This window comes from Acinonyx jubatus, chromosome C1, assembly GCF_027475565.1.
Source record: "Acinonyx jubatus isolate Ajub_Pintada_27869175 chromosome C1, VMU_Ajub_asm_v1.0, whole genome shotgun sequence".
Lineage (NCBI taxonomy): Eukaryota > Metazoa > Chordata > Mammalia > Carnivora > Felidae > Acinonyx > Acinonyx jubatus.
In genome coordinates, this window is record NC_069381.1 from 186,529,979 (window position 1) to 186,556,956 (window position 26,978).

Genomic DNA, 26,978 nt, shown 5'->3' on the forward strand with positions numbered 1-26,978 from the left:
AGGAAGCAGTATTGCTAAGTGTGAGAGTCAGAGAATTTCTGTAGTAGCTCTCAAAGAGGCCTTTATCCCTTGCAGTAGAGGAACAGATATAGCTAAGAGGCAGACTGAGACCTAATCATTAGAGTCTCAGAGCCAGAGACATTTGAATGTTCAGCCAAGGCAGGTCTATTCAGGGATCTGGTGCGGAAATGTACAATACTGAAATGTGGGATAAAGATATCTGGATGATGCCTCAAGGATGTTGACTCTGCAACTTTCCCAAACCTCTGGGCTTGCAGAGGTGGCCCGCCTTCCCTAATAAGGGCTAGTAGTTCTATGGTGCTGGAATATGCTGTAGAAACATCACCTCCATTACAGATGCCACCTTCAGGACCATCCTCATCTCCTCTCCTTTGGGTTAAGCCATTAACTAGGATTAAGCCCAGTGTACTATGGCTGAGGTTATGCTGGGCCTGGTAAGTAAAGAGGCTCAATAGCCAAATAACTGCAATAATTAGTCACCATATATTTGCAGGAGTCAGGAGAATTCTCCTGGGGTTGGATTTTGAGGAGCCTTGATAAAGGGGCTGGAATATAAGGTGGGATAAGATAGAATTAATTGACTTAAGAGCACTTTCTTGAGGCAGGGGATTTAATACCCTACTGAAGTTGTTAAGGGATGTGACAAACTCACTGTTGGGGTGCCTCTTAGAAGACTGGATAATGCAGTGCCCCAAACTCATGAAGTAGAAATACCTGAGTTGCCCTGGCACATGGAAAGGAAGGAATAAAAAAAAAACAAAAAAACAAAAAAAACACAGGAGGTCGGCATGCTGAAGTGGATATATTCTATGAGACCAGAAGAACCATCAGAGGATGCTATGCCATCAGAGAGACCAGAGAATAGCCAAGGCTATGATATGCTAGGAGAGGGGCATCAACATCTCAGTGGTTGCCTCCTCTGTATACCAGAGATTATGGTAAAAGAGGGAGTCACAGTGCTGGGCTTATTGACATACTTAGGGGTGATGGAGCCCTGGAAAGCTATGCAACTGCAAGAAAAACAAAGGCAACAGCGGAGGATCAGGAAACTGAGGAAAATTACCGCCATAAAATGTCACAATCCCTTGCTCAATTCCTCAAAGGATCTAATTTTCAGATCTGGAACCTGCTGACTGAAGAGGTGACCAGGTGCTTAGGAAGATGGACCCATTAGCACCATGGCAAGAATATACTAGGACAATTCCTTCAGTTCTTTCCTTGAGAGACTAGGACCACTTACTCAAATGGGGGAAGGGGAATAACCAGACATATTGAGAATTAATGGGCACAGAGTCTGAGATGACATCAATATTTGGAGTCCCAAAGTGTCACCATGGCATCCTTTGTTAGAGTGAGAGCCTATGGAAGCCAAGGGATAAATAGAATCCTGCAGGATTGCAAAATTGGAGTTGATATACTTGGAAATTGGAGAAACCCTCCATAGGGGATTTATGGTCTGTGGAATGAGTTATCTTTGCAAGGCCATGTAGAAATCTTAAAATTTCCCAACCTTCTTCTTCCCCATCCAAGATAGTAGACCCCCAAAATATTATATCTTGGGGTGAAGGAATGGTGGAGATTAGTGCCATCATGAAAGATATAAAGAATGCAGATCTAAATGTCTCCATTTAATTCACCAGTCTAGCCCCTTCAGAAACTGGATGGATTCCAATAGTTCTATAGACTACTATGGCAGTAGCAGCCCCAAGTACAGCTGCAGTACCAGATAAGGAGTCATTCCTAGAGCAGACTGTAAGGGCTGAGGCTCAAGGTAGGCAGCCATTGTTTTGATAAACACATTCTTTTTCATTCTAATTAGAAAAGAGGGTCGGAAACAGTTTGCATTCTTATGGGGTGGAAAATAATATTCACTTGCAATTTAGCCTCAGTTCTATGTTTTTCTCACCCGCTGATATGGTATAGTCTGAAGAGGACTTGACTACCTGGGCATCCCACAAAACATCACACTGATTTATTTCATAGATGACATCATGATATCATGATGACATCATGACAGGTTGAACAAGAGGTGACTAGTATGCAGGGCTTTGGTAAACCATGTATGCTCTAGTGGGTATGAAGATTCAGGGTCAGGCACTTCAGTGAAGATTTTAGGGGTCCAGTACTCAGGGGCATGCTGGAATAGCTCCTTGAAAGCGAAAGACAAATTGCTGTATCTTGTATTTTCTATCACATGAACGCAAAAGAAAATGAAAAAAAGAAAGAAAGAAAGAAAGAAACAGCATTTGGTAGGACTCTTTGAGTTCTAGAGGCAACTCACCCCACATCTAGGGATATTGCTCTTACCCCTGTATCAGGGATATGGAAAGCTGCTAGCTTCGAGTGCAGTTCAGTGCAGAGAAGTATACTATATCACATCTAGAATGTGGTGCAATCGGCCCTGCCACTTGTGTCGTATCACTCAGGAGACCCTGTGGTGGAGAAGGGATCACTGGTGGAAAAAGATGCAGTATGGAGTTTATTCCACACTCTAGCAGGAGAACCATAATGCAGACCTCTGGGATTCTGAAGTAAGGCCATGGCATTTGCAGCATTACCTTTTGAAAAATAGAGAAATAGTTCTTGGCTTGTTACTGGACCCAAATAGACATAGGACAGTTTACCGTGGGACTCTAAGTGACTGTGCATCTGGAATGGCCAACAATGAGCAGGGTTCTACTAGAGCCACCAGATTATAAAGTCACATGGCCCCAAATCAGTCTATTACAAGATGGAAATGGTATATCTGGGATTGAGCCTAAGAAGAGCTGGAGGCCATGAGTAAGCTGCATGATCAGATGGCTCAGATCCCATGTCATCCACTACGTTCATACCAGTGCCTCTCTCCCAGCTTGTACCTATTGCCAAATGAGTTGCTTATGGGTGGCTCTGCCTGTACTTGCGTGCAAGCTGAATGTTGACAGTGGCTGCTTTATAGCTTCATTTAGTATGGCCCTGGAAGACAGTGGGGGGAAAGAATCTTTCCAGTGGACCGATCTGTGAGCTTTCCTTCATCTTGTGGAAAGTAAAGTGGCCTAAAGTGGGAATATGGATCCTGGGAGGTGGCCGATGGCCTGGACATCTGATAAAGGACTTAGAAAAAAAGGATTGGGAGATTGGAGAAAAGGAAGTCTGGGGTAGAGTCTTGAGGCTAAACATTTGGAAGTGGGCACAAAGCACAAAACTTTTGTTTCATACATTAATGCCCATCAGAAAGCATTCACCATGGAAGAAGAGGCACTGAACAACTAAGAGGATACAATTATTTGGGCAGTTGACATTAGCCAGCCTTCATCATTGGTGGAAGAAATGGAGGCAACATATTCGTCCAGTAGTATGGACTTCTTACCAGTGCAGATAGCTAATGCTATCTATGAATGTCCAAATTATTAGCAACACCATGCCTCCCATATGGCACTATTCTTTTAGAAGACCAACTGGCTACTTGGGGGCAAGTTGACCACATTGAAACTTTTCCATCCCAGACAGGCCAGTGGTTCATTCTCATAGGAACAGATACCTGTTCTTAGGAAGACTTGCTTTATCTGCCTGTAAAGCTTCCTATCAACACTACTATCCAGGGACTTCTAGCATGCCTGATCTACATGCAGAGTATTCATTCTGAATATCATGTGACCAGGGAATCCACTTCACATTGAAGGAGGTGTTGGAATGTACTCAGGTCCATTGGTTGTATCACATATTGTACCCAGACGCTGTCAGCCTCATAGACTGCGGTAATGTCCTTTGAAAGCAACAGAAGTGCCAGCTTGGAAAAAACACTCTGGGAGGATGGAGTGACTTCCTTTAGTATGCAATGCATTTACTAAATCAGAGCCTCCTATTTGGTGCTGTGTACCCAGTAGAAAGGGAACATGAGTCAAAGAATGAAGGGGTGGAAGAGGAAGTGAGCCCTTTTACCACCACTCCCATTGACCCATTAGAAGATTTTGTGCTTTCGGTCTCTGCTACTGATGAGGAACACTTTCTTGCTAGAAGACACAGAAAGACTCCCCAAGAACTACAGATTATGGCTGCCATGAGGATGCCTCGGAGTCCTCTGTCCCAGGATCAGCAGGCAAAAAGAAGTTTCACCACACTGGTAGAGGTAATTGACAATGATCACAGGAGGAGATAAGGCTGCTTCTACACAATGGGACAGGGAGGATTACATGTGGCACACAGATGATCTACTTGGATGTTTCCTGGTACTCTTGACCTATTTTAACTATGAACAAACATGTGTAGCTACCCAGAACTGTGAAGGATATGATTTTCAAGGGCTCAGATAATCAGAAATGAAGGTTTGGGTCACGTCAGGAGGTAACTCACCCAGGTCTACTGAAGTGATAGCTAAGAATGTGGGGAAGGAATTTAGAATGAAGACTGGGGGAGGGAGAGGAGGAAGACTCGTTATTGTCTTGAGGTCAATTGCAATGATGAGGGTTGTTGTTCATCCATTAACTTCCCTCTTTGGAGTTTTCCCTCAGGAAGAAAGGCTCATAGGAAAAGTGGAAGAGAAGCTGCCTGAACCTAAGTGGAAAAGTGGATCCATGTGGCACAAGGGTGGATTATGAAAATAAACCTCACAAATCCCCTACTGTAAGGAGGGTAATGGACCAAAGACCCAAGCTGGGGCACTCTGACATCCATAGCCCTGTTTATATTGAGGCATTGCCTCCCATGGGCTGCTCCTAGCCAATAACTCTGAGTGGCAAAAATTCTAAAGCAAGCCTGTTCCAGATGGTTCACCTTGGCTCAAGGACCACTGACACTCTTGTCAAACCTCTCCTAGACTGTATAGGGGTCTAGCATGTTTCCACCCAACCTTCCCTCCCACTCTCCTTCCCTTAGGGGCCACCTTTGCATAAATATCTGATGGTTCTTCCAGCTTTCCCCATCTCCCTCCCCATTTTCTTTCATAGATACTTCTCCTAATAAGACCTTTGCATGCTTAATCCCATTTTGGTAAAAAATGTCAATAGTTCTGAAGTTGAGAAACTTTGGCTTACAGAGATAATAACAGCAGGAGCTGAGTATCAATATTAGCTCAACTACTTTGTGATTCCCTGGAGATAGAACTCCTGAGGATTGGGCCAGATGGCAAATGGCGCACCAAGAAAAATGATATTTCTGAGAAGCAGTTGGACTAAGATTAACAGTATTCTGCTTCCAAAGGGTTTGGTCAGAAGTGACTTTCTCTGAGAAACCATGGTCTTAACAACCCTTGTCCACTCTGGCTTCCCTCCTTCCTTCCTCCCTTTCTTCTTTCGTTGTTTCATTCCTTAATCCCCATACCCCTTCTCTCTTCTCTTTCCTTTTCTCCCCTTCTCTCTTTTCTGGCCCCAGTGACTTTTTGTCTCTTGCCTTAATATTGTATAGTTAGTAAATGACAATGATTACTCAATAGTTCCATCATGAAAACACAATTCTCATGCAAGCAGTTTACAATGACTTTTAGTTTGAAATTTCTCATGGTTCGGTTTCGGATAAAAGGTGAATGTTCTTGGAAAGTTTGAACTTAATCAGAAAAGTTATTTTAGAATTATGCTCTTAGGGTAATTGCTGGGCTTTTAGATCTGGAAATATTTTCTTACCAGTTATTGTCCACTGATTGCTAGGAGATTTGGGTTAATAAATTTATCACTTAATAATTTTTTCCTCCTCTTCAGTTCTTACGCATTTGCACATATTCATTCAGTTTCACTTCTACGGTTAGCACTGCACCCCCAAATTAAAGCCGATTTTAGTCCAACGTCAGGTTCTAACTGGGTCAGGTTTGCTAAGAATCAAGCCCACTTTTGTCAATTCTTTTCATAAAATTGGTCTGGGTTTCAAGAACATAATGAAACCAGAATGTGGGGGAGTTTAGAATATAGTCTGGTCTCAATTCGTCTGCTCTTTGAAAACCACGGTCTGGTTTCAACCCAACTAAACTTGGATAGTTTAATTTAAAAAAAGTAGTGACTAGAAAATCCCATCAATCCATGGAGCACAATAGCACTCTTCTAAGGACAATAAACCCAGAAGAAAAGGAAGCATGGAAGTTTTCTTGTTAGGTTTGCCAATAAAGTGATAGATATTCTAAAATAATGTTTCAGAATTTATGAGTGATAGCCTCTTCAGAAAGTGATCTTGGGTATCCAATCAGCCCTATTTATGTCTCATATCTCTATATTGATCAGTTTTCTTCATCTGTGTTCCCAAATGCCTTGCCTCACCTGCAGGCCCTGTTTTTCCTAACTGAAGTTTTAAGGGTTTTAAAATTCTCAGTCCTTCACTGAATGAGGCTTGCATTAGTCACTATCCAAGACTTAGATCCAATGTAGTTCTGACCATGGGACTCTCACTTTGGAAAATGGCCACTGGGCTCCTGCCATACTCAGGTAAGGCTTAGATTTCCTCTAAGTCCCTTTGTCTGCATCTCAGAGGACTGAGTTTCTGCTTTGAGACTTTTGAGTGTCTTGCTCTGTCTTGCCCTTCCCCTGGGGCCAGAAACCCTGACCTGATCTCCATCTTTGTATCTTGGGGCCTGGGGCTCATCAGTATGTGGACAGGCTTTCTGAATAAAGAAGTATCAGGCTACTAGCTGCCTGGAGTCCTACTTTTTGTGCTCTACTCACTGTGTACAATCTCTTTTCCGTGGGCTCCAGTGCTGTTATTTAAATTGTGCCCTGTGAAGGTTTGGCATAACCCACCATCTAGTCCCCCAGGGGCCTGAAGTTCAGCTGCAGTTCTGCAGTAGTGATGGCTCATGAGAGAATCAGCCTTCCTCCCCATGTTACACTTGCTTTGTGTGGCCATGGAGTAGGGTCATGACTCCCACTCGAATCTAAGATGTTCATCCCTGTTCTAGTGCTGCCACCATTACTGAAAATGTTCTTGGTATTTGAAGGCCTGTATATAGCACAATCCTTCCAACATCTTCAAAGGTAACACTTATTTGTATGAATAATAATTTGATATTCCCTCCCACCAACAACAATTTCCTCATTATCTGAGGGATGTTGGTGGTTAAAACACCAAGATATGACCATACAGTAATAAGACACTGCATTTTTTTCCCCTCCATAAAAATGAGAATAATTCCAAAAAGTGGCATCCCAGGGATTTTCTGAACAATGACAGTATCACTGGAAAAATATAACCTTCCAAGACGACATATTTGAAGGGCTGCAGTCATTTGAATTTGCAATTTTAGATAAAGCGATTGAACCTTTTATCACTGAAAGTTTTTGTTTTGTTTTGCTTTTTAACTATAATGAGTTGTGGGAAGCCAGTCAGCCTTACATTTCCTTGGAATTCTCTTTGTGACATAGTGGAGCATCACCTTGAATGTATGGCCCCAAGAAGAACTTCTCTTTCTCTTGCTTCCTTCTGCCAGGGAAGAGGCTGGCATGGTTCGGAGCCTTCAACTGCACTCCCATAGCACATCAAAAGATACTTTTAGGTAGGAATTCTGACATAGAGGAATTGGCCAGATAATTTTAAAAGTGCTTAGGGTTAGTTCTTGAATTTTCTGTCTTTGTATGCTAAGTATCGTGTCTAATTTATATTACTGAATATCTGATTCTGACAGATTTTCCCCATGACACCTGAAGTCCATGTTCAACTGAGAGTGATCTGTTTGAATGACCTGCATGGTATGTCTTGAATGATTTCTGTCAAGTTGGAAACCAAGGACATACACTTAGAGAATGCAAAGTCTACAGATGATATGAAGCCAGGCCTAACCATCTGCCTGTGAGGATCACTTTCTCTTTTTCACAAACAATCAGAGGGCAAGAGATGGACCTTAAAGTTCTGATTCCCATATTCAAGATCTCAGTATATTAGGGCCTGGATAACTTAGACTACTTCCTCTTCTAAAATTTACCGCACTAATGTCTTTCTCTTATACTGGTCACATAATCCATTTATTTGCATGTCCAATTAACCATATCCAACACATTACTTATATTTGGGAAAAGGAGTGTGTTTCTGAACGTATATGATGTTTTTCATGATGTTCTAGGAAAATTAACACAAGAAGTGCTTTCAGAGTATCGTGATGCCAATGCGGTCACAAAAGTAGAGAAGCTGATGCTACAATACGTTGTGCTGGTGAAATTGCTTCTTTGGTTGATATTTCAGAAACCAGAGTTCTTGTATAAACTCATCTTATATTTCAAATGTCTGCATGAATCTTCTTTCAATTTTTTCCCCCAAAATAGGAATGTTCAAGCTCTGATGAACGGGTATATACTTAGTGTTCTATAAACAATAAAGACTTTAATTTATATGGCTTGTAATATCTTATTTTTCTAGTCACAAATAATATATATACATTCAGAAAGATGGAAAATAGAGGTAAGATAAGAGAATAAAAATTCTATAATCACTGGTAGCATGTTGCTGTATATAATTCTGCATGTATTTTCACTTTATTTTTACAAAATGAATCATATTCTAAATACAGTTTTCTAACCTGCTTTTTCCATTTACACATCATGAAGGGAAAATATGCTTTTAATTAAAAATTATTTAGGGCTGAAAGTTAGAGTTTCTTTCTAATTGAGCCTCCTCATTTTCACAGATGAGAAAATTAAACTAGCGAGATTATATAATTAAACTGATTTCCATTTAGGTAGCATTAGAACCACATCTATAATTCAAAACTCTTAAATCCCATGTCACCATTTTATGCATTTTACTCCTTATTTGCTACAACCAACCCTGAAACAATAAATCAGAGTTAGAGAGTGTGAGAAAATCATATCTTCCCCTGATATGTTTTAGCTGGGCTAAATGTTTGCTAGAAAACACCTTGGTAAAGGTCAATTGTCTCAGAATTTATTGAAAATATCTTATAGAAAACAATTTGTAGATTTTACTAATTAGTTTTCAATCTTTAAAGCTTCAAATTGAAATCCGGATACCGAAACAACAGGGCTTGAGGCAGTGAATCTAGGTGACATCCCAAACTGCTAGAAGTCTATAAAAAATTATTGTCTAACCAGTGTCATAGAAATATGGCTAAATGTAAGTAAGAGTCTCCTGACTTTTAAGTTGGTGACTAAAAAAAAAAAAACATTTATGCTGCAGTAATTTGAGTTAAAGACTTTTAAAACTGGTTCTATGAGTCTTACCAATCACAATCATTTTATTTGCTAAATTTAGTGCTAGAATGACATTATCTGCACATTCTTTGTATAAAAACATCTAGCAGAGCATCTTTTTAGGGGCTTTGTGATTTCAAGAGGTTTTTGGAATTTTATGAAAGTTCCACCCACAATCAAAACCAATGTTCTCTTATGGTTGATTAATTCTGTCAGATGGGTCGGAATTGATATTTGTTTGAATATATGCAAATTATCCTTCATTTAAAGTTTCTGCTTTGTCTTTTTTTTCTCTGCTCCATTTGCTTCTCATTTCTCTTATTCTTTCTTCTCATTTTCCTCTTTACTTCCATTCTCTTAAATCAAAAAATCTTGTGGATTTCCCTTCCAGTTTATTTTTTTGATATAGGAGATATTGAAGTCCTTGAATATATTCAGATTTACAAAGGACATTGACTTACATAGACAGTTTATGATGCTAATTAAAAGAAGGCCTGCATATCTAGACAGAGTCAGAGGATTTGCAAGTAATTTGTTTTCGCAAATAAAAAGAGTGGTTCCAAGTGATAAGAAAAAAAATTGCATTTGCTTAATATATTTATCACCACAAACTTGGTTCCTGAATTTGTCTTACAAATCAGGATAGTAAATTCCAGTAGCAAAGATTTAATTTTGAAAAATCATAACTTCCTTTAACTTTCTTGTATCATCATGAATTAAAAATTTCTAACAACCTCATATGTTCTTCAGTACACATTGTCTATCTTATCCAAAAGGTAAAATGCAGGGGATACAGTTGACTGATGTTTCTTGACCTGCTTATGCTTTGGGAGGACAGGAAACAAATGTTTGTGGTATATTCTACTTGTCAGTATTTTTTAACCAGATAACACAAATGACCAGAACTGCAAAGTTTGCATGTAGGGTAAGAACTGTATGTGATCAGAATGAACTCAAATAATGTTGAGAAATAACAAAAACGATAAGCAATGGATTCCTCAGGATTTTAAAGTCAATGTCATTTCTTTAACAGGATTCTCTTAGATGGGCATGGAAGCTGGGCTCTATGTATGTGCCAGACAAAGACTGCAGACCCTGGGTTTTCATTTCAGTGCATTACTCTTACTGCCTTCAGCAGGCCCTGATGTGCTCATGTAAGTGCAATTATTCAGTTTCCTGCTCATGGATGAAGCTCTGGGACAGAGATTTTCCTCTTAGAGCATAATCCATGGTATGGGGCCTGCTAAGGAAAGCTGCTAAATGCAACCAGCTGCTCTCAAATTATATTCTCCTAAAACATGCTTGAATCATATAGTTCACTGAGCCAAAATTTCCTACATGGCCTCTCTCCATCTCATTTAGTTATTCCACAACTGAGTAACCTGTTAGAAAACTGTGCCCAGGGAAAGGCAAAGCCAAATGATCCATATCTCAGATTCTTGCTGGTTATGATTCAGTGTGATGTGTGGTTAGAATTGTAGATGATGAGGAAAAACAAGAACGTTTCTCCCTTGCCTCAGCCAGTTAATGATGCATTTACCAGTTCATTCTTTTTATACTTGGAGTGTAGTCAACTTGGCTATAGATTTTGTCTAGATTACATTCAGAGAAGAGCAAAACGTATGGTCAACACATATCGTAAGACCAGTGGTATGCTTTCTAAGATGGTTAATGCCAATTGAATCCATCATCATAACCATATTGTATATGTATATATGTGTGGTAAAGGACACATAAAATTACCATTTTAAACATTTAAAAGTATATAATTCAGTGGTATTTAATACATTCATTATGTTGTGCAACCATCACCACTATCTAATTCCAGAATGTTTTCATCACCCCCAAAAGAAATCCTGTACCATCAAATAGCCACTTTCCATTCCCCCCTCCCCACAATACCTGGCAGTCAATGGTCTGCTTTCTGTCTCTAAGGACTTGCCTATTCTGGGTATTTCATATAAATGGACCATACAATATGTGGCCTTTTGTGTCTGGCTTCTTTCACACAGCATGATATTTTCAAGGTTTATTCGTATTCAAGCATGCATCAGTACTTCATTTCTTTTTATGGCTGTATAATATTCTATTGAGTGGATGTAGCACATTTTCTTTATCCATTTGTTAGTTGATGGTCACTTGGGCTGTTTCCATCTTTTGCCTGTTGTTTTTGGTATTGCTGTAAGACCATAATTTTCAATTTTTACTCAAAATCTGACTTGCTGATTTGTGTTTGTCGGTACCTAAAACCTATGAGGAAGTTTGTTGGGGCTGGGCTTCAAGTTGTAAACTTGCAGGAAATTAAAACCAGAAGTCATGTTAGTTTAAGAGGTCTTGGGAAGATGGTGGATGATAGTGAAGGCATAGTGAGAAGAGACTTTAAGTTAAGGACTTTGGGGCCTCATTTTGGTTCTGCCACCAATAGGCTATGCATGTAATTTGGGGTAGATCACTTCACCTCCCCGGGTCTTTCTTTCATTCTCTGTAAAATGGGAGAGCAAAACTAACGTTTCTTCTAGGATTCAATGCCTGTAATAGGCTGTGCAAATACACTGTGCTCCTTATTATCTAATACACATTTCTCCACCATCATAGCTGCTAATGCTCACACTGCAAAGGAGCAAAGACACTCCTTTTCTAAGGTGTGAACATAAAAGTTTCCTATGAACTGGAGGTGTGAAGGAGGTCATGGCCTGAAATCATTCAAATGCTACGATGGCAGCAGGGCTAGAAATAACACAGCTCAAAATGTGAAAACAGTGATTGCCTCTGTAACCAAGAAACTGAAATAAGTTCTTGAAGCTCAGATTATACAGGCCACAAATATCATTAGAGAAATGGATTCCATCAAATGTTTGGTACTTCCAATGTTACTCTTTAGAGAGAGCTTGTAACTCTTTGAGGTTGGGTGGTTATTCAGCATTAAAGACAATTTTCAGTCACACTCTGAGCTTGCAGTAGGACAAGAAAACATTAGTGACTTGTGACATTTCTGCTTTTGTAAAATGGAAATAATCCTGGGCTATCTCAACTTGTTCCAAATGGGAATCGGGTGTACTCTGAGTTTATCATTCAGGTGGGGTGAGCTGGGGTGCATCATAGGTCAAATACAAGACTATTTACCCTTCCCTTTTTATTTTTTCTTTTTATTTCTTCTTGATGATAAAGAAATAAGATCTACATGCACAGGGATAAACCCTAAATGTGTGATATTGGGCAAGTCAATTAACTTTCAACATCAGTTCTCTGATCCGTAAAATAAAGAGGTTACCTATTTTGAAAATGTCTATTCCTGGCTTTTGATAAAGTCCCTCACCCAAATTATTCATGGTTGGCCATGTTGCAACAGGGTGAAGGATTAAGACTAAAGCCCAATCCAAATTTAATCTTAGTTTTAGGTGTGAGAAGTTAAGGAGATTGAGGGAAAATCAGAGATGATAATGGCTAAATCAGAAATATAATAAGAGACCATTATATATAAATGGAGATAAGATATTCAAAAAGATTTAATCATATAAAGTAAGGAGCTTAGGCAATTGGAACGTAGATTCTTCCTACAAACGACTTTGTCATTTATTCATTCAAAAATATTTGTTTTCATCTCTACGTAAGTGAAGCTCTGACAGATAGGATTAACCTTCAACTGAAGTGGTTTCAGCATTTCATTTTGTCATTAAGTCAGCAAATAAAACTTAGCTTCCCTGACAACCCTTTTCACTTTACCCTCAGCAAGGTGGCAATGTAGACTGAAAGGACAGCAGTAATCTATTCTATTTCCCCACAAAGGGGCTGTCAGAAGGTCCACAGCTCAGAAGCATCCATTTTTACCTGACTTTATGATGTAGATTACAGCTCCCTAGGGACTGAAAATTAATCTACCACATTTATTTAAGTGAGTTCTTGCCCAGCCCATATTTTCACCCTTTAATGGTAATGAAGCTAAAATTTCTTTCCAGTCACTTTGCATATCGTTTCCTTTCTCTTAGCTCTCTTTCGAAGTGAGATGATTGATAGGTCCTTCTTTAGCAATCACTTGAGTAGATGATTTTCTTTTTCCTTTGAAGTCAATTTTGAAAGGAGTTGTACTGTGATGAGCTAATTAGCACAAAAACAGAGTATATAACCTTAATTAGGCATGATAATAGGCTCAACGTAATGGGATGTCCTGAAACTGCAGGCTATGCAAATATTAGACTTTTCATTCCTCCCATTACATCTGAAACCATCAAGCAAAGGATGTTTTGCAGTATGTACCGCAGTCAATGCCAGGTGCACATCTTTGAACAAAAGGTTGGTTTTGGGGTAAGCTAGTTGGGGAAAGGATAATAGGAGGAGGGTTAGGGAAAAAAAAAGCTTAATAAAACTGAAAAGTCCAATTAATCTCAGAATGAGCTTTATAAATTCAGAGGAGTTTTATAATTAAGTAAAATAATGCAGTTACCCTACCCAAACTATATCTCATCTGGAATTCTGAAGACACCCACTGTAGGCATCACTTGAAATTATGCAAATCTTGAGAGATCTTTCAAATCCAGTAACCACTAAGAGTACTACAAAACCAGTCTGGGGTTTACTCAAACTAGTAGGATACAGGAAGATAGTGAGGAAATGAAATCACAGTGAATCCCCGAGCCCTAATTTTAGCCAATTATTTTCATTTCCTCTACCACCAACGTTTTTTGTTGTTGTTGTTGGAGCGGTAAAAGTAAATAACAAAACCGACTTTCCCCTTTCTACCCTGAAATGAAAATATCCAAGGATGTAGTACCCCCAGACATTTGAGTATTCAACCACTGAATAACTGAGAGCTTACAATATCCTTAGGCTATGTCTAATGTCTAATTTGGTTTCAGATACTGATGGGAACACCGATAGCAGAAATTTAGTAAGTATGTGAGTATTAGAATAGTCCCTGGTTTAAGTCTGATGTACCACTCATTCATCAGAGATGATAATGAAAGGGTTTATATAACAGCTGAAGTTTGTAACCCATAGTTTTCTCCGTATTTAACCTATAAGCTAACATTTACTGAGCACATACTATAGTCTAGGCAGAGTTTTCAACATTTTATTGGCATAGTCTCACTGAATCATCACAATAACCCTATAAGATAGCTACCATAATTAGCTATATTTATTTTACAGATGAGGAAGCTCAGGATCAAAGAAGTTCAAAAACTGTACCTAAGATCACACATCATGCAGTCGAGTTAGGATTTGAACTCCAGTCATACTCTTCACCACTGTGCTGGGCTTGTTAGTATCTGTCAGTCCCCTGATTGAATCCTTACTTACTAGCCCTTTTCCCAGAGCTGGAAATGAGATGCCAGAAACATAAAATGGGTTGAGACCTAAACTGAAATGCAGAAATTCTCTATCACCTATTATGTACAAAGGAGGCCCTAGTTAGATGCTAGGGTGAATGTGTGAGTGCCATGGAAATAGAATTTGATATAGGTGAGATAGAAGAATTGCACAGAATTGACTGTAATAAATATGTTATTATTGTACATGAGATAATAGGGAAAAAGTACTGGATGGGAATGAGACCAGAATTTAAATCCAGTTTTTGCTGCTTATCAGCTGTGGGACTAAATCAACCAGGGACTCTACAGCAAACAGGTGGTTCAAATGAGAGATTCAGCAAAAGGACTATTTTAAGAGGTATTAGGAGGGTCAGGAATAGAAGATGTTAATGCACACAGATGCTAGCAACCCTGGAAGGTGGTCCACTCCCAATACTGAAAGGACCGGGAAAAGAAATAGTGAGAATTGGTTCATAGAAGGGGCAGGCGGTACTCAACAAAAGCTGTAGCTGTGCAGAGCTACTGTTACTGCCGGAGATAAGGTCCTGAATCTGGGAGAGAGAAGAAATATCCTGATCTCTGCCCTCCTTCCTTTGGATCTTCTTCAGGTGCTTCCCATCTGCTGGTCGCTCCCAGAAGCCAATCTGCCAGGGAACCCAGTTGTCCCTGTGGGTCTGCCTCCCAGGTGGAAAATGGATGTAAGGAAGGGGGGTGGAGAATAACCTTGGGCAAGTCACTTCCTTTCTCTAAATTTCAGTCTGCTTATCTGTGGTATAGTGCCTTCCATAGTAATAGTGGTTCTACAATTTTTGCGTTCAGCTTTTTATTTTGAAAAACTTCAGTCTTGCAAAGAATTTTTAAGAATGTATCATGAACACACAGATATACTCTTCACTTAGCTTCACCAATTGTTAATATTTTGTCTCTGTTGTTTTATTCTTTTTCTCTCTGGGCTAACACAAACATACACCCATATTTTTGTTGAGCCATTTGAGGGTTACTTACTGACATCCTGAGACTTTATCCCTGAATGCTTAAGCAAACATCATATAAAAACAGAATGTTTCCCTACAAAACCCCAGTTAAATGATCACACTCAGCAAATTTAACATTAATACAATCCTATTGTCAAATATAGTCTAAATTCAAATTTCCCCAAGTGTCTCTATAACGTGCTATGTAGTTATTATTTTTAAATCAAGGATCACACATTGGATTTTATCATCATGTCTCCTTAGTCTCCTTTAATCTAGAACAATTTTCAAGGTTTTTTCTTCTTAAAATCTTTCACGATATTGACATTTTTGAAGGAGCAAAGGCCCATTTTGAAGGCCAGTTGTTTTGCAGAATGATCCCAACATGGATTTGCTTAATTGTTTTTTCACGATTAGATTCAATTTAACCCATTTTGGCAATACTACTACAGATGTGTCGTGTTCTTCTTAGTGCGTTATATCTGGAGTCACATGATGTCAAAATGTCTCATCATGGGTGATCTTTAGTTTGATCACTTGGTTAAAGCAGTACCTGCTAGATTTATCCATTATCTTTTCCCCTTTGTAATTATCAAATAATCTATGGGATGATACATGGGAAAAGAATATATCTTTTTCACCAACATTCTTTTTATCTAGTGTTTTTCAAAACAATCAAATTTTCTTGCTATTGCAGAAATAGTTTCATGAAAGTATAATTAGGGAACCTAGTAAGCTTCTTTGAAAGTTCCTATTACAACCTTCATGTCTTCTTATATTAAACTGTTTTCACTCCTTTATCTATTCATTTAACAAATGTTTATAGAGCGTTCACCTGAAACCTTGCCTGTGAAATTTTCATCAGTGGCTTCATGGTTGCCTAAACTAATGTCTTAACTCAGATCATTCTCCTGTGCTCCAGACCATGTTAGCAATCATTTTGGAGTCTTTCCCCCTTACATTCTGTAGATAAACTCAATGTACCCAAATGGAACTCATCATCTTCATTTCCTGATCTGCTTATGTTCCCTATTCCCGGAAATTGTACCTCTGTTTTCTCAATGAGCTTTCTTGAATGTCCAGATACCATAGTAGTTCTTTTATACATGCTATATGCATTATCTCATTTAATCCTTACAACAGCCTTGAGTTGTAGTCACTATTTTCTGGAAGACATTGGGCTCTGAGCCCCAGATCAACGGCTAGCAAGTCTTCATACTAGGATTCAAATCTAGTTCTCTTGGACATTAAAACCTTTTCTTTAGTGCAGTGATTAACAGCATTTCCCACTTCAGATCCTGGCTCTACCACTGACTATGGGGGATTGGATAAATTCAAGTCTCAGTGCCTTGGTTTCATCTTTTATAAATTGAGAAAACCTATGATCCTTGCCTTGTTTTGAGACTTGAATGAGATAAAATTGACAAACATTTGAACTGTCACACTATGACAGTACCTCTTAAGCCATAAATTTGGTGTTCTCTATGCATTCACTGCCTTTGGAATAGTCCTCTTAGGAACCTGTCACCACTGCTGTTGCTGCCTTACTTTACACCAGGAATTGGCAAACCACGGTCTGCAGGCCAAATCCAGCCTCCACCTGTTTTTGTGAATAATGTTCTTTTTTTTTTTTTTTTTAAATTAGGGTATAATTGATATTGTGAATAATGTTTTATTGGAACATAGCCATGCCCTTTCATTTATGTATTTTCTGTGGCTTATTTTCACCCTGTAACAGTGGAGTTGAGTAGTGGCAACAGGGACCATATGACTTGCAAAGCCTAATATATTTACTGTCAGTCTTTTTACAGAAGAAGTTTGTCAATTCCTGGTTGCCTGGGGTATCGCAATAGCCTCCTTCTTGGTTTTCCTGGTTACATCTTACTTCTTCTTGAACTTATCCTCCCCATCCTTTCTCCCGTGCAAGCGGGAATTCCCCTAAAATGTGAACTCAGCCATGCCAATTTGCTCCTTTTTGGTGCATACGCCCTCAGTGCTAAGAGCATCAGCTTCCACCTACTGTGGATTCCCATACTTGTCTTGTCCTCTGGCCATAATGAGTGCTTTATGCCCTTTCCAATCTTGGCACATATTGTTCTTTTTGTTTCAATACCCAGCCCTTGCTCTTGTTTTAATAAGCTCAGGTTTTACTTTCTCTGAGAAGCCCTTTCTGACTTCCACAGGCTGAACCAATGGCTTCTGCTCCTCTATGGCTGTGCAAGATACTTCAATTCCAGCATTTCTCTATTCTGTCATGATCATGGGTGTAACTATCTCCCACTCCTTCTGCTGTGTCTCCTCTCAAGGGCAGGAACATACAATTTTCACTTTTGTATCTTCAGTGACCTATCTGGGATCTGGCCCCTAGTAAAAGCCCATTAGGTTGCTCTTGCCTGTTGGCATCTCAGCTGGGTTGGAAGGCTTATATAAGGTGGTAGGGGAGTACAGAAAAAGGCCTCAGGAGAGGCTGTCATGTTGGTTAACTCCTGGATGACGAGAAGGAGGATTAGATATTGGGAGAAAATAGGCATTGGAGCCGCATAAAGTTGATGAGACCCAAAAGAGGTGTTTTGGAGAAAGGACAAACGGAAGAAGGGGTCATGTGTGGGAATGCTGGAAGACAGGCTCACAGAGGCATTAGGTCCATATTCTATAAAGCCTCCTCTGCTGTGCTGAGCTGTATGGACAATGGGAAACCGTGAAGGGCTGGAATAGGCAAACATCATAGTCATGCTGTAACTGTTTGCATGTCAATCTCCTAGAAGTCCCTTAAGGCATTAATTGTGTTTTGTCTGGTCCCCATTCAATCTAAATGCACATACCATATAACTGGCATAGGTTTTCAATAAATGTCTCTTTTGTTATTGAAGCATATGAAAACTCATCAGTTTTAAGGTAGGTGGCCCCAATGTTTAGTATTCTCTTATAGGATGAACACTTGTACTGTTTACAGCTTTCATACATTTAGGAACTTCAGTCATATTTAACCTTAGTTCTTGGATTTTATACTTGAAAAATTCTCTTTAGAAAAAAAATGTCCATCTTCTTATGGAAGAATCTCTTGGATCATTTTGGCTGATGTTTGCTGGAATGTCTCCAACTCTATTTTGTCTTTGTTAAGGCTTTCAAGAGTACCCGAATTCTTTCCTAATTTGCAAACCAGAAGCAAAATCATTCATTTCTTATGATTTTGGTCTTTTCTCTCAACAAAATGCTCAATGGAGCTTGGAGAAATAAACTCTTATTTGTAAACTTGCCAGAGATGGTGAATACAGAGCTTTTATTACTAATGTCTACAGACTACTGCTGTCATTGGGTCAAGGGCTCAGAACCAGCAGCTTCATAGTTTTGGAGATGTGAATGAAGTGAATTGGGTGGTAAAAGATGCCTAGATAATTGGACATAATTGGGACTTAGGGAGACTCCTGCACTCCAGGAAATTCTCCAAGTCTCCACTTATCCTCAAAGTGAGCAAGAAGCTTCAGTTTCAAATTGAGTGCATTTTCCATCCATGGATTGGCTTGTTTTGTTCAGTTTTACTTTGAGTGTTTGAGGTTATCTTTTCGACGTAACAGCTAAACCCACGACTTCCTTTCTCGTAAAACCAAAACAAAAAGGCTTTCTATTCAGGTGCCTCTTGTGTGTGCACATGTATAGTACATACCTGGGATCAAAGCCAACTATATAAAGTCCTTGATTCTGTGTGGGTTCAAACACATTTCAAAGCTTCAGGATCCTGAAAGGTTTCACTCTGCTTCCTGAAGACCTGAACACTGCTCCCATAAAGCCATGGCTTGCTTTGGATTCCGGAGGCATGGGGCTCAGCTGGACCTGGCTTCTAGGACCTGGCCCTGCAGTGCTCTGTTTTCTCTTCTCTTTATCCCCGTCTTCTCCAAAGGTGAGTGAGGCTTTTGGAGCATGAAGGTGGAGGAGGTGTTTCTCCCACCTGGGTTTCATTTCTTTCAGCAGTCAAGGGCAGTGATTTATAACAAAGCCAGAAGCTAAAGGTAAAACTCCAAACTCCTGGCTTGGATAACTCTGTATTCCAAGACAGCAAAGGGGACAGCTGGCAGCAGCAAATGAGCAGAGATACAGCTCATAGCAGAGTCCCAGGCACTGACTAGGAGCTTAATAGATACATCTGAGTTGGTTTGGGAGACAAGTAATTTCATACACTTCTGTATGATTGGAAGAAATTACTGTAAAGTTAAGTGAGTTAAGAGGAAAGATCTCCACAGTCCTTAATATATTTGAGCTTGGAATCAGGGTGAGCTCAAGATTTTCCTTTTTCAAAAACATTGATTTAAGCAAAACATATCAAGTTTCTTTCCTACCCGATTTGAGATTTTAAGATCCTCGAGCTCACTTTTATAAATGAATTGACTTATTTAAAATTTAAGCCTTCTTTACTCAATTCAAAGTCTTAAGGTCTTCAGTCAATTCTATAAACTAGTTAGCTAATTATTTAAAAAATGAAAGCAGTTTGAAACCATAACACACACACACACACACACACAGAAAGAAATAAAAGGAAAAAGAGAAGAAAGAACACCATCAGTCTGTTTAGCCTAAGATACTTAATTGCCACCTGACCTATCTGTGGATTTCAGATGCAGATTCCCCAGTTTTCAGATGAAATAAAGCTCTTTACAGGTTGATTCTAGGTTTGCTACATATAAAATGATGAGCATTCTCACTGAATTTCAACCTTCTCTCTCTCTAGACCATATCAGTTAAGAAACCATGTGGTTTGTACGATATATCTTGGATGCTCAAAGGTATTCCATAATTAAATTATTACCAATAATATTATAAGAAATATTTATATACATTTTCTTATTCTACATGTTTTGAACATGTAAAGATTAAATACTCTTAGAAGTAATTACCTTTACTTTGTAGAAAATTTATCTCCACCTGTTACTGAGATTCTCCCGCTGAAAAATCGAGTGTGACCAGATTTACTGGTGATAATTGGGAATTTGCCTGGGGGTTGGGGGGAGGGCAGGAAACTTGGTCTTTAGGCTTAGCATCAATACAACAAAGATTATTGGGTGCTCATATGGGCAGATTATAATGGCCGCTCCTAGGAGTTATAAGCCAAAGGCGGAAGCTGCAAATTAGTGCGCAAAAAAACTTTAATATGGGATAGAACTTGATTAAATACTGTGACGGATTTATAACAGTGCAAAAGATGCTCAGAGGATGCTCAGGGGATGCTCTGATAGACTGAGATGAGGGTTGGGGAAGAAGACTGTTATCTAGCCAGCCAGGGCTGCTGGATTAATTCTGGCAAGGGCTGCTACCATGTTGTTCTCTCTTGTGAGGACAGACGTTGTCCAGTTCAGGTACTTGGGAGAAAGGACTAGTGATAGAGCGATTTCTATAGAGTCATTTATACATAGGAAGAGGTGTCCTGGAAACTCAGACTGGAGTGATAGGTTGGGATTAGATCATAGAGGACATAAATGCCACTTATTTCATTTGTTTTTGCAGTCAATGGTATGCAAGGCATCAAAGTGTTTGAGCAGAATTAATTAGTGGCATGGTTCATCCAAGTGTTGAGTGTCACTTGTATGATCGACTGGAGAGGGGCTGAGTTAGTTGCAGGAAGGTAGTTTGACATGAAGCTAAAGTTTTTTTAGAAGATGCAAGCCTTTTTGAATGGAGAGCTGGCTTCCTTTATCCTGTAGAAGCCAGAGGGAGGAAGAACAAAGGAGCATGGGAGTGTTCAAGTGGAGGAGAGAGTGGCGGAAGAGGTGGTGGTGGCAGCAGGGGAAGCCCACAGAAGTTAATAGTAGGGTTGCCTCAACCTAGAGAGGAAACGACCCGGTGCCCTCTGCTCTGTGGCTTCCTTCATCTAGCAGCGTCCCTCCTTCTGATAATAATGCTGGGAAAGGTGACATCCGGTGCAGTGACCTGGGGCTCAGCCTCTCTGGCCAGGTAAATATAGGCAGAGGTTTGTGACGTATGCATTGAGAGGTAAGGTGAAATTCTGTACCTCAACCTCCAAAATTTCCCCTACTGCTCATTAAAGTTCCTGTAGTTCTGTGATAACCATAGAATATCAGAGGTGGAAGGCACTCTGTTCTCATCTGACCTAATCCTCTCTTAGTACATGTGAAGGAAAATGAAGGCTACAGGGGAGGCATGACTCACCCCAAATCAAGTATATTTCATGGTAGGGCCTGGCCTTCAGTTTGACATCAATGTTCTTCCTGCTACAACAAACTGCCTTCAAGAAACTCTGTTCTATAAGGAAACACCTTCATGGAGATGGGCTGGAAGTCAGCTGAGTGATGGAGGGGATGGATGGGGAGAGAAGGGAAGGGATGAAGAGTATTGGCTGAAGGGAGGGAAGGACTGGAAGGTGAAGCTGGAGAGTGTCCATCAAAGATCCACTTCCCTCAGCCAGAGATTTTGCCTGAGCCTGGTCGCGGGTGAGCAGGAGTTCACTGAGTTCCCTCTAATTTTCCCTTGTTAGGGATGCATGTGGCCCAGCCTGCAGTGGTGCTGGCCAGCAGCCGAGGTGTCGCCAGCTTCGTGTGTGAATATGGGTCTTCAGGCAATGCCGCCGAAGTCCGAGTGACTGTGCTGAGGCAGACTGGCAGCCAGATGACTGAAGTCTGTGCTGCGACATACACAGTGGAGAATGAGTTGGCCTTCCTAGATGATTCTACCTGCACTGGCATCTCCAGCGGAAACAAAGTGAACCTCACCATCCAAGGGTTGAGGGCCATGGACACGGGACTCTACATCTGCAAGGTGGAGCTCATGTACCCACCACCCTACTATGCAGGCATGGGCAATGGAACCCAGATTTATGTCATCGGTGAGCAAAACCTTATCACTAAGCTTACACCTTTTGCATTGCTGTCTTCTTTGCATGAAAACAGTTTTGTTCCTCAACTTCAGGTGGTTCATTTTTAGGATTATGGAAATTCTCCTTAAGAGTTCTTTGGCATACTGCATGGGAGTCTGGTTAATGGGTGGTGACCCAAACAGCGTTCTGACTAAAACTAAAATGGGTTGGGGATAGTGTTTTTTTCTACTGGAGGTTGGGGCACTTACTCTGGAGTGATAAGCACTGTGAAATTTGACTTTGGGCCTTTGATAGGACATTCCTGTAGAAGTGGCCCCCAGCAGTCAGACTTACTTAGGGGTGGACACCAAGGTCTGGAAGCTCTTTTTTTCACTAATGGGGGGGGGGGGGAGTAGGGCCCTTAAGTTTAAAGAGAGTCTCAAGGAAGCTGTGCTTTGTCTTCTGTTGCAGACCCTGAACCTTGCCCAGATTCTGACTTCCTCCTCTGGATCCTCGCAGCAGTCAGTTCAGGATTGTTTTTTTATAGCTTCCTTATCACAGCTGTTTCTTTGAGCAAAATGGTGAGTGCAATGCTGACAACACAACACTTCTGGTGGGGATGCCTCCAGTGATAGCAACTGACCGAATGATGCTGTTGAGTTCAGTTTTCTGGAGATGAAGCAATAAATGCAGAACAGTGGTAAAGGAAGGGCAGTGGTAAAGAACACGCTACAACCCTTGGCATTGGCCTTTGAGGTTTCAGGATGACTAACATTTTAGATGAGTGTGTTTGACATTGAATGTTTGTGTGCTTCTGAACAGGGTTTCAGTTTGAGTAACCATTTGAACAACACGGGGCAGCTGTTTTGCACTTTATCTTCAAGACAATTGTACTTAAAAACCCTGAAATGTAAGATTAAGTTGGACAAAATGCTGCTATAGAAGACCACTGGATGGATTTTAGTCTCCCCCTTCATGTCACTCCACTTCACCTGGAAGCCATCCCTTGGTGCCACCCTGCTTGTGCCTTCCTTGTCCAAGCTGTAACTGTCCACCCAATACCTGTCCAGGGCTCCCTGTTATCCAGTCTGCTCAAATGGAGAGTCTTGCCCTCCCCTCTAGCCCAGTGAATGAGAATACAAGGTTTTATTTATTGCAGTGTTGGTGGAAGAGATGGAAATATGGAATCAGGCCTCCTATCGGGATTTCTTTTTGGTGGTTCCTTTCATCTACCTCTGTCTATGGCTTGCTTTTTTCAACACAAACTTCTTCCCTGCTTCTCTTTCTCTCCCTGGCTTCCTGTCTTCCCCTCCCTCTCCTTCTCTCCCTCCCCTTGCCCCTCACTGGATTCCAAGATCCTCTACTCAACCTGTTCAATTGCTGTAGATTCTTCTTACCTCATTTTCTAGAAACTGCCACATGGACACAGAATCTCAATTTACGGAGGTGATAAAAAATGGGCACTAATGTGGGCAAAAAGTTATAAAGAGTATATGAGGAGTGGATATGAGAAATACAGCTCTTGAACAGAGTAACTGAAGTTTATTATCTTATCAAGCTCCTCCCCTCACAGATAAGATGTGGTCGATCACCATAGGCATTTTCGGTGTCCTTTTTAAAGCTTTCTCAAAGTCTCTTACTCCTCTCTTGCAGTCAGGGAAAATGATTGCCATTTTACATCAATAGCACAGAGTTATTTACCTAAAGTGAGTTGTAATAGCTGAATCAAGAAAATCTTCTGGGGCTTATAATTCTGTATGTGGTGAACATTCATTTTTCAACAGGGTAGGGACCCAGTATTTGGTGAGTCCTATTATGTCTAGAAATGGCTTCTGTATTTCTCAATAATAATTACTGTTTCTTTTTTGCATTTGGCAGCTAAAGAAAAGAAGCCCTCTTACTACAGGGGTCTATGTGAAAATGCCCCCAACAGAGCCAGAATGTGAAAAGCAATTTCAGCCTTATTTTATTCCCATCAATTGACACACCGTTATGAAGAAGGAAGAACATTGTCCAAGTTCTAAGAGCTGAGGCAATTCTAACTTTTTGCTATCCAGCTATGTTGCTTATTTGTGTATTTTGGGGGGGGATTCATCTCTCTTTAATATAAAGCTGGATGCAAAATCCAGATGAAGTGTACTACAATTTGAAGCAAAGGTGCAGGAAAACAGAGCCAGGATGTTTCTGTCACGTCAGATCCAATTTTAGTAAAAGCATCACTCGGGAGCAATATAGGGATGCAGTCTTATGTTGTAGGTGAAGGATATGGGTTAGGGGGTGGTGCTGTCCAAAGAATACAAAGGAAGAGAGTTAGGGAGAGGATGATATTGTACACACTTTGTATTTACACATGAGAAGTTTATAGCTGAGGTGATGTTTTCAAGTTAAAGTTTTGTGCTGTTATTTTTCTTAAATGTGGAATTACATGAAGACTTTAAAAATACTCACGTGGCTATATTTTAGCCAGTGATTCCAAAGGTTGTATTGTACCAATATGTATTTTTTTTTTATTTGATAGTATTGTGCATGGGGGCCACATGTGCTTTTGTGTATTTGCTGATGGTTTTAATATAAACACTATATGGCAGTGTCTTCCCACCATGGGTTCAGGGAGAGTTTTATGGAGGGGCTCAGGACACTAATACACCAGGTAGAATACAAAGTCACTTGGTAACTGGCTTGGAAACTGGATGAGGTCATAACTGATTCTTATAGACACATTGAGCTGAATTGGTGTTGACATGTGCTTTGGGCTTTTATGTTAGCTCCTTTCAAAGGTTTGCAAGGGAGTCCAGACTGGTGTATCTGATGTAACTCAATAGAACACCAACCTCAAGAAAATGGCTCACTCCAGGGGTCTTGTAGGTATGAACTTCAAGGAAGCTCTAGTTTCACAAGGGCCCCAATTCCTAACACATGGTTCATGCCATGGACAGAAAAAAGCAGCAGGTGGCAGAACGGGGTGATGAAAGTTTCTAAAAACTAACACTGTTGGTGTTTTTTAACTCATTATTTTCCATGAAAATGCAACAACATGTATAATATTTTTAATTAAATAAAAATCTGTGGTGGTCATTTTCCAGAGTTGTCTTTATCTTCCTTATATTTGAATATTGTGTTTCAGGGGTTTTTTTAATGTTTTTATTTTTGAGAGAGAGAGAGCGTGCAAGCATGAGCATGGGAGGGGCAGAGAGAGGGGGAGACATAGAATCTGAAGCAGGCTCCAGGCTCTGAGCCGTCAGCACAGAGCTCGACGTGGGGCTGGAACTCACGAACTGTGAGATCATGGCCAGAGCCGAAGTCAGACGCTCAACAAACTGAGCCACCCAGATGCCCTGTTTGAGTTTGTTTTTAATTGATCCATTCAGCTGTCAGTGAAGTCTCCATTATTAGGAATATTGGGAACAAATTGATAAAAAGGCAAATAATGCTTCATGAGTCAGCTGTCCATCAGCCATTATCTGCAAGCCATTTTTGGAAGGAACTCCTCCTCTGTCCGTTTGGTTTCTTTACAACTATTTGAGATACAAAGGGGTTAGTGCAGATACAGCAGCGTTTATAAGTCACACAGCATTCTCTTTAGCATAAGTTCTCCATCTCCCCTTTCTTGCCCACGCACGACTTCCTCAGCGTGGCTCCTACGGTTGCCATGGCAACTCCTCTGTTGTCTATTGTGTTCCTTGCAGCCATTTTGATCTGCTTCCAAAGTAAATGGAGCTTTTTCTTGTGGCTTCCAAATGGACTATTTCACAAATGTGGGGAAAACATACCTGTGGTCCCGTGTTTTGCTATCAGCTGGCAGACGGGGGCCTGACCCACTGAGCCCTCTGTGATTCTTGGTTAACCAATATGTGGCCTCAGTCTGCTTGGTTTCCTCTCAAGGTTTCTTATTCTTGACCTCTATATCCTGTTATTGTCTTGTGAAATGATTGTCAGTGTGGCCAGGGACCACCTGTAACTGAATCAACTGGGTCACTTAGTAAAAATGTTAATTCAAGTGCTTAACCTCAGATGCATTGAATCAGAAGCTTTGGGTGATAGGACCAGGAGAGTGCTCTCCCAGCAAGCTCCCCAGTGCTTCTTATACTCATCAAATTTTGACAATCACTGTGCAGGCAGCCCCCTCACCCTCTTGCTACCCAGAGCGCGCTCTATCTCTCTCTCTTTTTTCAGCAAGTGCTAACAAACAAATGGGACAGCACACATGAGAACTTCACAAAGATTTTAAAAATAAAAATGAATTTGTCTTTCAAAATATGTAGTCACAATTACCTAGAAAGAGCTCCTACTAGGTCAAAGACTGTACTTCTTGCCCTCTTAGGCTTTGATTGGAAGCCATGGAGAAACACACAATTTAGAAGCCCCAGTGGAGATAGTGATACTATTTCTACTTCTTTAAATGTCTTTAGAGAGAAAATTCTTTTCCATCTTTGATGGCAAATTTAAATGACAAAGGGCCTTAGATGAAGGACCTCTCAGGTATCTTTCAGACAACATTAGACCACGGACTACTTTATATAAGCTTAATACCTGAAATTCTGCCATTAGCTATTGAGTTAAGCATCACCCTCTCTATTCAGTATTAGCTTAAAAAAAAAAATCTTCCTTAACTCAAAAAAGTTTCCTTTGGGGCAGAGCAAAAGGGCAAGAAAGACTGGGACCTGGGCTTCCACTGGAAGGGGAGATAGAAAATATAGAGGTTTTTGGGCATCAAATGAAAGCCTCTTCTGATCCCTATTTTTTTTTTCTGAGGATAGATCCTTTACCTGCAATAATC

At 40.3% G+C, this 26,978-nt stretch overlaps 1 protein-coding gene across 11 annotated transcripts; it reads left to right on the plus strand.

Annotated features, from left to right (window-relative positions):
• The first annotated feature begins 839 nt into the window (after window positions 1-839).
• Window positions 840-25,283, plus strand: CTLA4 (cytotoxic T-lymphocyte associated protein 4). 11 transcript variants are annotated; one of them, XM_053215658.1, is made up of 8 exons: window positions 3,993-4,129; window positions 7,601-7,664; window positions 10,153-10,273; window positions 19,164-19,297; window positions 20,123-20,177; window positions 21,884-22,231; window positions 22,673-22,782; window positions 24,080-25,283. In XM_053215658.1, the coding sequence occupies exons 2-8, from the start codon at window positions 7,653-7,655 to the stop codon at window positions 24,182-24,184; spliced, it is 885 nt and encodes a 294-aa protein (XP_053071633.1). In that variant the 5' UTR covers window positions 3,993-4,129; window positions 7,601-7,652; the 3' UTR covers window positions 24,185-25,283. The 11 variants fall into 11 exon arrangements, with proteins under 11 accessions (XP_053071637.1, XP_053071636.1, XP_053071631.1 ...); XM_053215656.1 differs by lacking the exon at window positions 7,601-7,664 and having other exon boundaries at window positions 3,684-4,129; XM_053215659.1 differs by lacking the exon at window positions 3,993-4,129 and having other exon boundaries at window positions 4,880-7,764.
• The last annotated feature ends 1,695 nt before the right edge of the window (window positions 25,284-26,978 follow it).

Excerpts from the sequence above, each read along its gene's own strand:
- CTLA4 (XM_053215656.1), top strand. The coding sequence starts at position 3,839 with ATGCATTTACTAAATCAGAGCCTCCTATTTGGTGCTGTGTACCCAGTA. Across the intron at positions 22,232-22,672 it reads AACCCAGATTTATGTCATCG|ACCCTGAACCTTGCCCAGAT; the intron begins GTGAGCAAAACC and ends CTTCTGTTGCAG. Across the intron at positions 22,783-24,079 it reads CTGTTTCTTTGAGCAAAATG|CTAAAGAAAAGAAGCCCTCT; the intron begins GTGAGTGCAATG and ends TGCATTTGGCAG.